At 39.6% G+C, this 14805-nt stretch overlaps 2 protein-coding genes across 4 annotated transcripts in view; one reads left to right on the plus strand and one right to left on the minus strand.

The window, feature by feature from the left end:
- Window positions 1-2001: 2001 nt before the first annotated feature.
- Window positions 2002-5011, minus strand: LOC129761674 (uncharacterized). Its single transcript, XM_055759406.1, has 2 exons — window positions 2300-5011; window positions 2002-2028 (listed from the first exon to the last, which is right to left on the minus strand). The coding sequence occupies exons 1-2, from the start codon at window positions 5009-5011 to the stop codon at window positions 2002-2004; spliced, it is 2739 nt and encodes a 912-aa protein (XP_055615381.1).
- Window positions 5012-8022: 3011 nt separating this feature from the next.
- Window positions 8023-14805, plus strand: part of LOC129765802 (aminopeptidase N) — a 77048-nt gene continuing 70265 nt past the window's right edge. The window contains exons 1-2 of one of the 3 annotated variants that reach the window (XM_055766239.1): window positions 8027-8161; window positions 8621-8860. The gene's annotated coding sequence lies outside the window, so the exon portion shown is untranslated. Of the gene's footprint in view, window positions 8861-14805 lie in introns of all 3 variants that reach the window. The other 2 variants (XM_055766236.1, XM_055766248.1) reach the window with 2 other exon arrangements.

Raw genomic sequence — 14805 nt, forward strand, 5'->3', positions numbered from 1 at the left:
GTTGATTATCATCATGTATTACTACTAATTTACCAACTTCGATTGCAATAGGAGGACGCCACCTTTTAGTTCTGCCTTGCAGCTGACAAAGATATTCACGTCTCCACCTCTTCCAAAAGTCCTGAAGTTTCCGTTGTATTTGCTGCCAATTATTCAAACAATTCAATGGTACTGCCGAAAAATCTGGATCAGGTATTGATTGAAGCGACGATCCTATCAGGAAATGTGCTGGTGTCAGCGGTTCCAAATCATTTGGATCATTTGATAACGGTGTAATAGGTCTGGAGTTTAAGCATCCTTCAATTTGTACAAGCAGTGTATACATATCTTCATGTGATACTGGGGTGTCTCCAATAACTCTCAATATATGGTGTTTCGCCGATCGAACTGCTGCCTCCCATATACCTCCAAAGTGAGGAGCACTAGGCGGATTAAAATGCCAGTATATGCCTTCTTCTGCACAAATTTTCGTCACCTTTGCGTGATGTTGGGAATCTTTCAAAAGTTTCAAAACTTCGTTGAGTTTGTTCCTTGCTCCGATAAAATTGGTACCGTTGTCGGAGTAAATATCTGAGCACCTACCCCTGCGTGCTATAAATCTGCGAAGTGGTGCGGGACGGATAAAAATTGGCCCGAAATAATCAACGCCTGCCTTCGAAAATGGTCGAGACACAGTCACGCGTGGTGCTGGAAGTTCTCCCATTAGTTGTTGTGCTGTGGTAGGTTTTGTGCGGTAGCATTTGTGGCATAAGTGAACTACTTGTTTTGCCACACTTCTGCCTCCTAGAGGCCAAAATCGAAGGCGAATTACACTCAGCATTAGCTGTGGGCCAGCATGGAGCAAATTCCGATGGTAAGTTTGCATTATCATTCGAGTGATTCGATGCCGAGCAGGTAAAATTATGGGATGTTTACTATTTTCAGATTCCTTTGAATGAGCCAAACGACCGCCAACCTTGAGAAGACCCTCTTGTGACAGGAATGGATAAAACCATCTCAATGGTGATTTGCTGGATACCATTCCTCCATTGGCCAGTGCCTTCCTTTCGGCAGCAAAAGCCTCGCGTTGGACCAGGAGAACTAGGTGGTTTTCTGCATCTCGAAGCTCAGCCGTAGTGATGAATGGATAAGTTTCCTTTTTCGGTGAGTTTTGTAGAATTTTCATTAATCTTTTCCATATTGCAGTGTGACGAATCAACGTTGTGTAGGAGGAAAACCTTGACAGATACCAGCCAATGAAATCTTCTTCTGTGGAAGCTGCAACAACAGCAGCTGTACGCCGACGTTCTGTAGAGCCATCCTTCCGGCTTATGTTAGTCGTGGATTCAGGCCAATTCTCGGGACCCTCTGCAAGCCAACTGGGACCATGCCACCAAAATTTATTGGATACAATATCGCCCGGAGAGATGCCTCTGGATATGAGATCGGCAGGATTATGTGTACCAGGAACATAACGCCAGGCACAACCCTCTGTTATGCCTTGGACCTTCGCCACCCTGTTTGCGACGAAAGTAGTCCAGTTATTCGGAGCGGATAGGATCCAGTTTAAGGCGCACAAAGAATCTGTCCAGAATGTGGATCGCGCTTCTACTCTGATAGCCTTCTGCACCTTCTCGTAAAGTTGTGCTATGAGCAGTGCCCCGCACAGCTCGAGCCTCGGAATTGTTTGCGTTTTCAAAGGTGCAACCTTTGATTTTGAAGTTAAGAGGTGAACTTCAGTATTCCCTTCTAGGTTTTGACTTTTTACATAAATGCAACCGCCATACGCTTTCTCTGATGCATCCGAAAAACAATGGATCTCCACCGACACAGCGTTAGGAATTATTATGCAACGTTTAATTTTTATTTCTCTCAGGAGGGGAAGTTGTTTGTAAAAAATTCGCCATTTCTCGCCCACCGTTTTGGGTACCGGTTGATCCCATTCTAATAATTTTTCATTATCGTCACGCAAAATCCAAAGGGATTGCATTAAAATTTTCGCGGTTGTTATTGTGGCTCCTATTATCCCGAGAGGATCAAACAAAGTGGCTATGATTGAAAGAATCCGACGTTTAGTAAGTATTGTTTCATCGTCGGTCGTGGAAAGTTTAAAATCGAATCGGAAAAAATCTTCATCAGGTAACCAGGTAAGTCCTAATGCTTTAACTGATGGTTTTGTATCTAAATTAATACAATTTTGTATCGCCAGGTTCTCTCCAGAAATTCCTCTTAATATTTCTGGGCAATTGCTCGCCCATTTCCTGAGAGAAAATCCACCGCTTTTCATCAGGCTTTCTAGTTGCATTCTCAGGTTGCATACTTCTGTTGGATTATTGGCTCCTGTGATGATGTCATCCATGTAGGCGTCTTCAATGATTACCTTGGCAGCTTCTGGAAAATGATCCTGTTCATCCATTGCCAATTGCTTTAGCGTACGAGTGGCTAGGAATGGTGCCGGTCTCGTTCCATAAGTGACCGTGTTTAGCTCATATGTTGCAACGTCTTCTGCCGGTGATGCTCGCCATAGGATCGATTGCAATGGTCGGTCCTTGGGATGCATATTTATTTGTCGAAACATTTTCTCGACGTCCGCTACAACCATTATTTGTTTTGTACGACAGCGTAATACAATCGATCGGAGTTCTTCTTGAATGGTGGGCCCTGTCATCAGTGCATCATTGAGAGAAATATTCGTAGAAGTTTTGCAAGAAGCATCGAAGACCACGCGTACTTTAGTGGTGCTGCTCGACTCCTTGACCACCGGATGATGCGGTAGATAGCAACGTTTGATTTCTCCGTTATCAGTTACCTTCTCCATGTGACCTAGACGACAATATTCCGTTAGAAAAGAAGTGTATTGATCTTTCAATTCAACATCTCGTGCCAATCGTCGTTCCGTTGCCTGAAGACGGCGAAGCGCTATTTCCTTTGAATCTCCCAATTGATCCACAATGCCTTCGTGCTTGGGTAAACATACGGTATAACGACCGTTGGTGTCACGCTGAACCGTATCAGTGAATATTTCCTCGCATCGTGCCTCTTCTGGTGAATAGTTTGACGTCGAACCAACTTCCTCACAGGACCAAAATTGTTTCATAAGCGATTCTAAATTATTTGAAGTCGATGCATTGCAATTTATGTGTAGTGGCTGGCCAATAGCTGTTGCACCGCCACACACCACCCATCCGAAAACTGAATCATTCAGGGCAGGTAAGTGATCACCCAATGCTATCTTTCTTCCCCCATGGAAAAAGTCGAAGAAGAATTCGATACCGAGTATGATATCAACAGGTTGGGATATGAGGAAGGAAGGATCGGCCAATTCGATTCCTTGTGGTATTTTCCATCCAGTAGTGTCCACTGTAGCAGTTGGAATGTTAACAGTGACCTTGGGGAGCACCAAAAAGTTCATTCCGCGTGAAAAATTTGATAAACGCGACCTTATTTTCGCCCTTATTCTTTGCTTCGCATTTGAAGCTAGGGATCCAATTCCTAACACCGAAATGTCTACCCTGTCTCGGTGTACCCTAAGCCGCTGACTTAATTTCTCAGTAATGAAGTTACTTTCTGATCCGGAGTCGAGAAGCGCTCGAGCTGGGAATCGTACACCTTCATCATCTTCAACGATAACGATTGCTGTTGCTAGTAGAACCTGCGACGCACATCTTTGGACAGTATTCGAAATGGATGAATCCGTGGCTGCCACGTTAGCCATTTGCGAGGTGGATGGTTCATTACCGCCGGAAGTGGAAGCGCATGGTGTTGCCGTTGATATTGATTTTGGGTTTCCTTCTCTTTGTGTTTTGAAGCATACCAATGAGTGATGACGCCCTTTGCAATGTCGACATGAATATTTGGATTGGCATTCCTTTGCTTGGTGGCCATGTCTGAAGCAATTTCGGCAAAGAGAACGCTTACGGAGTAACGTATCTCTCTCTGCGACTGACATCCGTTGAAAAGTACTACATTGGTATAGTGGATGATGGCCCTCACACGCTACACAGCCACTGAAGGTTTGTACTGCGCTATAGGATGTCCTCTGAACGGATGGCTTCTGCTTGGCAGCGGGTGGAATTTGATGCACAAATTTATCTACTGGCTTCGACGGTAGAGACTCCAGGATACGAACACGTCGCTGTAGAAAGTCTGTCAGGTCCTGCAGGGTGTCTTGCTCTTTCGTGGACGAATATTCTTCCCATCCTCTTCGAGTGGTTGAATCGAGACGAGAAGTGAGAATGTTCACTAGCAACAGGTCTCTATAATCGCCGGGCTGTACAACCTGGTCCAATGTTTGTACGATTCTCTGGAAACCTTCTAGCAAACCTTGCAAATCGGAAGTAGATTCCTTGGTGAGTGTGGGCAACTTGAAGAGTGATTTTACTTGAAGCTTCTTCAATTGCTTGCTGTTGTTGTACCTCTTTAATAACATATCCCAAGCGATTTGATAGTTAGCCTTCGTGATTTGCAAGGCATCTATCAGCGCTTTCGCTTCTCCTTGAAGACAACCCTTCAAGTAATGGAATTTTTCCACCTCCGGAAGATCCGATTTGAGATGTATAAGAGAAGTGAAAAGATCTCTAAAGCTGTACCATTCCTCGATGTTCCCATTGAACGTTTGCAATTTAATTTGCGGAAGGCGCACGTGATCTAGCGTTCCCAACATAGATGCATCGTGGCCACGAACGGACTGATCTAGAAAACCTGGCTCCTGTCTATCTTTAGCCTTATCCATCAGGAAGGATTTAGCAAAGTAATAACGCTCACTAAACTCCTGTCGTTCTTTCTGATAAGAATCTCCTTCTTCTACAAAATCATCGTGTGATTTGACATCAACCAATGTCTCTCCAAATCTCTCCCAAAGATCATCAAGCTTCTGTAGGCGCACGTTCACTTGGCTGGCGGATGTCTCTTCTTTGAACGTCTCAACAAATATCCAAATATCGTTGAACGTTGCTTGGATTTCTTTCAATTTAATAACCAATTGCTTCAATGATGGCGCCTTCTTTGCGGTGGAACTGGATGTAGGCGGCATTTTACCTCAGCGTTTTGTGAATCCGGTAAATTAAAAGGGAACTGGTGTAGAATTCTGCAATATCCTAGCTTCGCTAGGCATATACTGTATAACTGACCTTACAGAAAAACAGTTGAACCCAATGCAGAATGCGAAACTGAAGAATGACGTCACTCAATGGAATTCCAGCGAAACTATTCGCTTGCCAAATTGACCAAATTTCAGGAATATCGCAACTCAATTGCAATACCAGGGATACGTGTGAGAAGTCAGTCGAAGAGGGTATAAAACTCAATCAAAAACGTGTATTTTCTGAAGATAGCTTCGGCTAGCATATACTGCAGTAAATTGCACTAACCTGGGCAACAATTTACGGCTCCTCCTCTCCGTCTCACTTATGGGGTTGGTTGGTTTGCCTTGTACCAGGGTTCCAGATCGGTTGTATGGGTCCACAGCAATAAACGCACAGCTCAGCAGTTGTCGCTTGATGTTCCAACAGATGCTCCAAATCGGTTCAGAATGGTTGTAGAAACGACGAAATATTGGTGTAAGTATTTTGTCTTCCTAATTCGGCTGGACATATACTGAACGTAGATTTTTTACCTGGAGAAACTGTAATCCTGTCCTCGTTCAGTATCCTGTCCACACACGATAGTCCTCCCTTGGCCAACGGTGATCCTTGAAGAAAGAATGCTATCCACAAAGCAATTCTTTTGGGTCTATTGCTCTCCCAGTGATAACAATAGAATCGATGGACAATTCCTCAATTGTCTTCCGAATTTCCGATTGGAGTTGACTTCCGGCCTTGTAGAGTGTCACCGATTACCCGTTCCGATTGAAGTTGATTTCCAGTCTTGTAGAATGGCACCGATGATCCGGTTCGAAGGACCAATGTCTGGATCGACCCGATCCACCAACGATAGCTCAGGGAATTTATCACAATTTCACTTTCGAACCAACAATTAAAAACGCTTGGTACTTGACAAACTACACGGATTTATTACCAGGAAGTACATTTATTTTTACATGTGAACGGATTGACTACTGGACTGAGACTAACTTCCTTTCTCAACTCTATATCTATTTCCTATTATTTCATTTAAATCTATACTTTCTATTTAATTTACACAACCATTTGAAATTCAAAGACAACAATCACTCTATAGATAACAAAATATTACACTGACAATTACCCTATCGCCTTCTCTATTTACATACACTCATACACATATCTTTGCCATAATTCGCATTTTGCCAGTGGCGCATCATCCATAGGGGGCTGCCAACTCCGACAGTAACGTTAAAAGACAGAAGTCTTAAGTTATGAAATATAAATACATGAAATGAAACGAAGACTGAATACATGTTATCTTTGAAAAATCATAACTTAAAAACGAAAAATGACACATCTCTGGTTTTTGGATATGTTATGTAAGAAACCTCAGCTTTCAAGAAAAAAATATAAAAAAATAGAGCATCCTTGGTCCCGAAACTATGTAAACTATCCGGTTACCTCTGCATACTGAAGTTCGCTGGCTATCGAGAGGGTCTTGCTTAGAAAGATTTTCAGCTATTTTTGAATCTGTGTTTTACAATTTGGTATGTGAACAAAGTTAATTTGCAGTTGCTAGATGACGATCTCAACTTCATTTAAACTAAATCAATAATATCGGCATTTGTGAGGAAACTCATTCTTTATGAACAAAATTTAAGCAGAAAAAATATTCCCAGTTTCCGCATTTGTTAAAATTATCACAAAAGCTTCAAGACGATGTTCTATTCTCATATGTTGCTCACTTGTATGCATTACACAAGGATTTTACTGAAAGGTTTGAGGAAATCCCAAATTTCCTCAAACCTCTAAGTAAAATCCTTGCCGATAAGTTTCTATCAACCAAATTAGATCTCTTAAACCGCTTTACGGTTTATTCTTTGACACCCAACTTCTATCTTTCTTAATTTCGCTGCAATATAGTTATAAACAATTCCTGATGAAAACTCAATCACAATCTTCAAAAAGCGCGATTTTTACTTCACCGTACTTATAATAGCCAATTGAATTTCTCCTTGGCGTTGAAATGAAATGTGTCACATTTACCCGAAACTCACTCGCCCGAAAGACATTCACCCGAATTCCACTCACCCGAATGAAACAAATATCCGAATGCGACAGCTAGATCGCCAATTGTGCCTACACTAATTTCTAAAAATGACACAGCGAAGTCTTCAACATCCTTTTCGAATTTCCTCATTACAATTTCTCATTTTGATTCGTAACTTCGTAAGAGGAGATTCGACAAAACTTCTCTTATTTGTCGGAATTTTTATTTTTCATTCGGGTAAACATTCAATTCGGGTAAATGTTGCATTCGAGTATTTGTTACATTCGGGTAAATGTTCATTCGGGCATTTGTCGCTTTCGAGTAAATGTTCATTAGCGTATTTGTTACATTCGGATGAATGTCATTCGGGTATGTGTTACATTCGGGTAAATGTGCTTCGGGTAAACGTGTTTCGGATGAATGGTATTCGGGTGCCGTTGAATGCATTTTTTTTAAAACTGAGTCCAAAATTGAATATAATCGAATCATACAAAATCGAGTAAGTATATAATCGAGTCTATTTACAATTAATGATCAATTTTTTTTATTGGTTTTTTTCAAAAAAAATAATAGTTTTTGCAATTTTTCATCTTCTTTTCTCGATGTCTCATGTATAGTACCTGCTACATTTCAGAAATTCTGAACTTTTCTCAGTGAAAGTGTCTACTTTCTGTATGAAATATAGAAAAACTGATCGGTGACAGTCACTTCTCCGATTTTTGACCGCCAGAAAATCCATAGTGAAGCGGTGCCGAAGAATCAGAGCATATTTCGTCCGCTCTGTTGCAACGGACCGTGCTTTAATTTGATATTGCTCGCTCTCTGGTTCGAGTTTTCTGAATGTTTTTTGTTTTCCTCCCAATGTTTACTCTCCGCGATTCGTTACATTCGCATGTATTATGTTGTTGTTGGCCGATAAAGCCTCGGATTCAGCAGCAGACTCTCCCACCGTCTGGCTGAATTCGAATCATTCAGTTGCTTGTACGAGCTCTCGATAGACGGACGCGGTCACGGTGAAGATCTCGCCGCGCATTCGCGGAGCGTAGGAAGCTAATTTTGTGTTGCACCGGTATTTTTACCTTCCTGCATGAAAATGTGATAATTTAGTGAAACCAAAAAAAAAGAGAAAAAAATAAATTGGGTCTCTATGAGCGGAACTCGTGGTAAATGAACTAGGTACTGATTGCTGACTCTGACTGGCTCTGGTTCGTACACATGTGTGTTAGTGGAATTCGATTAGTAAATTAGTTTCACTCGGAAGAACATCTGGATGTCCCATAAAAGAAGAAGAACCGTGTGTGCGGAGGTGTTAAGGCGAGATCGTGTTACAATCGATACGCGGGAAATAAATACACGCGCGTGATATCAGAGTGCCATATATATGTACATGAAATCAAGAATGCGTTAGATGTGCTCATGCAAAAATCTATCTATCGAACAGCGTTTGTTTACGACTTCACTCGTAATTGATTCGACACTTAGGTATAAGATCAACAGCACTGCCTCTCTCTCTCTCTCCATTCCATAGCTTCTCTCGGGCTGCAAATTATCGGCGCAACACATTTCGATTCGCGCCCAGTCTTCATTGTCTTGAAGCGTAAAAAATGGTAGTATAAAATATAAATAGACTGTTACTTTTGTACGGTGATAATTTGGTGGTATCAGTGGATTTGCGAAATGAATTTGTTCTTACTTGGGTTCGAAAGATTCAGGAACAAAACGTGAATCAGTTTGATTTTATTCGTCGAACAGTGAAATAACCAAAAAGGTAAGTAAGCTATATGGCACCAATGACACAAATTTGTGAAAGTAACAGTAATAAAGTGGCAAATAAAAACACCTTTAGTGGTATCCATGGAAACACTTACGCAGGGGTCACAGTAGTACATTATGCGTCAACTCCTGGGTGAAACGCCCCAGATTATACACGTTGTAGAAAGTACCCACGTGAGTGATCCCTAAATTGAACCCCCTTTTGAGCTGACTGGAGCCCACATATCATGCTTCCCACGGACATTTTCCTCCTATGTTCTCCTGAATTGAGTTCTGCTCGAGATTTTCCTCACGATCTCAGCATCATTCATCTTACCAGGGTGAAAGTACCCGACATTTTGACAGTCGTCGGTAGTATTGAATGTTTCAAAGTAGGCTGATTTTTATTTTTATTGAGAGACACGATGAGGTTTTTGTCGCACTTAACCTGTACAAAAAAATGAAAGATTTCGAATGCTTATAACTCGAGCATTTCTTAATTGATCGCAAAGATGTTTGCATCTATTGATAGGAAATATTTCCACGCATCTAGCACAATGAGCAATATTGAATTTTTCTTGAGATAAACAATTGAATAAGTGTGCAATGTCAAGCATCATCCAGAAGCGTTATGTGCCTTGTTCTGATTGGTCCAATTTGTGGTCTTCAAAAGGTTCCGACCGAAAGGAATGACCAGAGCAACAGCGGAATACGGTTTCTCCAGAAATCAGCATCGAAAATACATGCAAGCCGGGGGCTAGCGATATATTGGACCCGTGTTTTTTTTTATTTTTTCATTAACGGGCCCATTTTAGAGTGGCCTGAAAAATTTGGTTTTTCCCTTTTTTCTTAAAATGACTTTTTCACAAATTTATAACTTTTGAACTATTGGGTCGATTCAGATGACCGGCGTATCAAATTAAAGGCATTTATTATTTTTCGTAAAAAAATATATTTGTAGTTTTTTTGTTTTAGTAATTATTATTTGTTCTTTTTTGACGTAGGACTACGTCTTACATTAAGGGTGCCAAATCAGAAAACAGGTCACGTTTTTATTAAATAAAGATAATGGGCCTGATTCTCGAATACATCACGGTGGAAACGAAATAAACGGCACGCCATTGAACTACGTTTTACGAGTTAGTTAAGTGTCGAAGATAATGATGAGTTTTCAGGCAGAATGAGTACTTTTCAAATAAAAAATCATTAATGAAAATTAACTTCTTCGTATCAAACTGGTATTCAATGTGAGTGGAAAACTTTGTTTTCTTCATGTGATATTATAATCTCATACAAAAATTTAATCTGAAGATAATTTGATATTATAATGATAAATTTAGTGGGAAACTAAACTCGCATCCAGATGTCGACACCGTACCTTTGTCATCGCGAATGCGTTTCATGCCGTTTCCACCGTGAAGTGTATTCGTAGTGTATTCGAGAATCAGGCCCAATGTTAATAACTATTTTTGCTGCGAACGGATTTTAACGATTTGCATACCAATCGAATCGGAAATTTTCTAAGATTTGTTTGATATGCTATGCATTACAATCCCATAGTCTGTATATGGTTCAAATTGATGAAAATTGGAAGCATTCCAATTTCCCCATACGTTTTTTCTGTCCATTTGTGTGCTTTCCCGAACAGAGCTGTCAATAACGGGCAACTTTTGCAGCCGTTAGAATAGAACGAAGGGGGATAGCGAAAAGAGAATATTCCCGAAGTAAACTCCACCCTTGCATAGTAAGAAAGCTGTCGCGTATAAGTATTGCATCTCCTCTGAGGAATATTCTCAGAATGTTTCTGTGCCCGAAACAACAAAGGTCGCTAATTCTGCTCGTCTTGTGTTTTATGTTTTCCCTCGAGCTGTGAACGCTAGCGAATATTTCACTTGAAATGCACCTGTCATTGCAATTAACACAACCATTTCGTTGCGCGAAACTTAGAACTTGTTCATTTCCTGCACATGTGAATGGCACACCTTCGATACTTTTGTTTGCCATTCGTATTTGCTCTCGTGTGCATCGGCTCTGTTCTGATGCAATAAGCTCCTAGCTTTGTTGACGGTTTTGACCGAGAGTCGAGAAACGATTTTTCATAAACGGTCATTTTCGCGATGTTTCATTTTTATCGCTGCAACTGTGTGCATCTGTTAGACGCGTGTTTGGTGCTTGTTAAATACTCAGTGCAATGCGTACATTGATATAAAGAAACAAATTGCGACATATGACCAATTAGTGTATGGTTTTCGCAAAGGCAAAAAAAATCGTTGCTTCTCGAAATGATTCTACAAACCACGCAAGCCATTGAACCTTTTCAGGGTCTCCGGAACTTTTTACTAAAGAGTTAGTTATGAAATTTCGACTGTTCGTAAATAATATCCGAAATGATAAACCAACAAATTTAAAAAAAAAAAAAGATTGCGTAGTCCTACGTCCCAAGCTGTCGTGTCTCGGATACGATTTTTTTTATTGTTTACATGGCTTTGGCATAAAAGGGCGCTAATTTTTTTATATATTTTTTTAAAGCTGAGTTTTTTAACATAACATGTTCAGAATTCAGAGATGTGATATCTATTGTTTTTGAGTTATGATTTTTCAAAGATAACATGTATTGGATGCGCAAGTAGCTTAATGAAAAATATAACAGATGGACTAATTTTATTCCGAACCTGCAATGTGCATAGTTAAAAACCATAACTTTGTCTTATCCAAACATTTAATCCAATCCAAATGGATCTTGGAGGGAATCGATATGGAGCCCGGGAAAGATGTATTGCCTAAATTCATTCCAGTTCATTAATGAGATACAGAAGCAATCATCGAAATTGATTCATGTTTCAACGTATAACATGATATGATTGGAAAAATATAATGAGTATTGACAATGTGGCCTTGTTATAGTCGCTGAATATCAATTTAGGCGCATGGCAGTCTAGGTGCATGGAAATATTGAACGAAGATTGAAAACATGTTAAAATCATTACTCAAAAATGATAAAAATTACACCTCTGAAATTTTTTGTTATGTAATAAACCTCAGTTTCCAAGAAAAAATATAAAAACATGCATAACGGAATCAATGTGTTGCTCTAACATAGACTTCAAAACTAATGTATCTGGGGAAATCGGTATTGCAAATACACGCAAGCCGGAATGTGCTTCCCCAGCATGGACTACAAAACCGTAGAGCATAGGAAAACCGTCATTACTGATACTGAAGGCAAATGAAAGATATAGAGATTGAAGCCTCTATAGTGTAAAAAACTGATGTTGAAGTTAGCCAAGGCTACTTATGCATCCGCATGCATATTTGTACTCCGGAATGTGTTATCCTAACACGGACTATAAAGGTGGGTACGAACGCAACACTCATTCAATCATTAATTTAATCAATACAAATAAATGATTACTAAGTCAACGGTGGTCCTACGTGAACCATGCGTTTATATCATAGATACAACTAGTTTTCTCGGAGATGTATAGTAGTCGGTTCCTTTTTATTCGTGTCCACCCAACGTCAAGTAAGTCTCGTCATTCATAACCATCGCACCATCCTTCTAAGCATGAAAGAACTTTTTAAGGCGCAATAATTTCTGAATCAGTGAAGATGCCACTATGGTATAAACCTCGGACAAGTCAATAAATTGACAAAATAATTGCCATTTGAAAAGAAAATTTGTTTTTTCGCAATTTCAGTTTTTTAAAAATAGTAAAATTTAAAAATTATGATGTTTTACTGATTTATGCGATAGAGAGATGTTGCTAGCAACACGGTTCGTGTTGTGAACAAAGAGATGCTGGATCACCGTCACATTCACTAAACCTGAAAAAAAGCTTTCATAATACAGAACTTTCCTTCGCATTCGCTACCAAAACATACCTGTTTTATTCGTTTAATTGTGTTCTTGTTTTACCCAAGGCGCCTAGAAGTATATCCTAAGGTGGGCCAACTTTCAAAAACCACTCTTCAGACATCTTGGAAATCTATTGTGTTTTGTTTGTAAACAAAACACAATACGCTTGTGCCAAGCTCGCTCGTGATCGGTCTGTCTCTTTCAAGCTTCAAGCAAATAATTCCCCTTCCGCTTTCTTCCGTACTGTTTTCATATACCGCTCCCCTAACCAACTTAGTGACGAAGCAGCCTCACCTTAGGATATACTTCTAGGCGCCTTGGTGTTACCATTACCATGTTTTGTGTTTTACGGTGGGCTTGGGCTAATGATATTTTCTTGTGGAGAAATATGATGAGATTTAAAGATATCGCATCTACCGTTTACACTAACGCGAACGTATGTTATGAATATAGGGTAAATGATATTGGTTTGTCCAATTTGGGGTGTTTTTACGCAACTAGTAAATGCAAATCGATTTTTCTTCATGATAATCACACATAATCGATACGAGTTTGGGTTTGTTGAAAAGCCCCAAGTCTCTAGTTGCTAATACTACCATAAGGTGTTGAAATAATTCAAATTTTTATGTTTTTTAACGATTTTCCTTAAAGAAGAATTATGATCATGGTTTGACTTAAAAAATGATCATGGTTTGTCCGGTTTTAGAAATCTACATTTTTGAATGAAAACATTCGAATTCACAATTAGATGTTGCATTTATCATTGCTTGAGTTTACTGTCATCATATTGATTCATTCATAATTTAGGCTTTCTTCAGAATATTGCCTTTTCTTGGGCATTTTAGAAGTGTTCACCTCAACACAATCAACACAGAAAAACCATACTTCTGCTATGCGCGAAGCACACCATAAACAAACATAAACAAACTGCAGCGCGGCAAGCGGTTGCAATAGAAATCATGTGGACAAAACAACATTATTGAATTGGACTACTCATGATCAGAATTGAGTTCATCAAAATGCGTTAATTTAATGGTTTAGCTATATAAATCCGATACAAATGGTGAGTAAGCATGATGTTTACAATATTTATAAGTGTTGTAATCCAGAAAAGGTCTGAATACGTGCCAAATAATCATCTGGTGATCGATTAAAAGTTAGCTCGAATGAGGGGCGCATTGACACAAATAGAGGGTGTATTTTATAATCCTTTAAAACATGTGATTTCGTAAAAATACACTATCAAACTAATATAAGTCATGTAAAAGGCAATTTCATTTATATGTTTCGAAACATTCGAAGGCCTTATTTGACACAGGAGCGCTGAATTAGAGCATTCAAAAAAGTGGGCAAACCATGATCATATTTTCGACTGGACAAACCAAGATCATTTACCCTATTCATATTTTCGGTGATTTCTTACCAGTGATTTCTTCACCAGCGTTTATATATGCCTGAATAGTCGATTTTCGAATTAGTCGATTTTTCAAATTTTCTATTTATCTATTTTTTGACGTAGAACTACGTCTTTCATTAAGGGTGTCAAATCAGGAAACAGGTCCCGTTTTTATGAAATAAAGTTAACGTTAATAACTATTTTTGCCGCGAACGGATTTTGGCGATTTACATACTAAACGAATCGGAAATTCCGTAAGATTTGTTTAATATACCATACAATAGAATCCCCTGGTTAGTAAATGGTTAAAATTCATGAAAACTTTAAGTGTTTCTATTTCCCCATACATTTTTTCTGTCCATTTGAGTGCTTTCCCGAACAGAGATATCAATAACGAGCAACTTATCGACGACCAACGGAGGGGAAATCGTAGGATTTAAAGTCTCCGTGAACAAAGGAAAAGAAGAAGAATAAAGGGGAATACTTGCCTAGAGTATAAACAGTGGATCTCGCTGAGGCAAACTTTCATTCGGCATCGGACTGTTGAGCAATCCAGTTCACTTTGCTTTCGCTGCGCTTCGATCTAAGATTGGACCCCACCAGTGGTAATCCAACTTGGAAATCGTCGCTTGATTTTTCGGTTCGTTTTTCGCGTTATTCGTATCGTGTGTTCTTCTTTCCGCGTCATAAATTGGACGCTTCGCGTAGT

Source organism: Toxorhynchites rutilus, chromosome 1 (assembly GCF_029784135.1).
Source record: "Toxorhynchites rutilus septentrionalis strain SRP chromosome 1, ASM2978413v1, whole genome shotgun sequence".
Taxonomy (NCBI): Eukaryota; Metazoa; Arthropoda; class Insecta; order Diptera; family Culicidae; genus Toxorhynchites; species Toxorhynchites rutilus.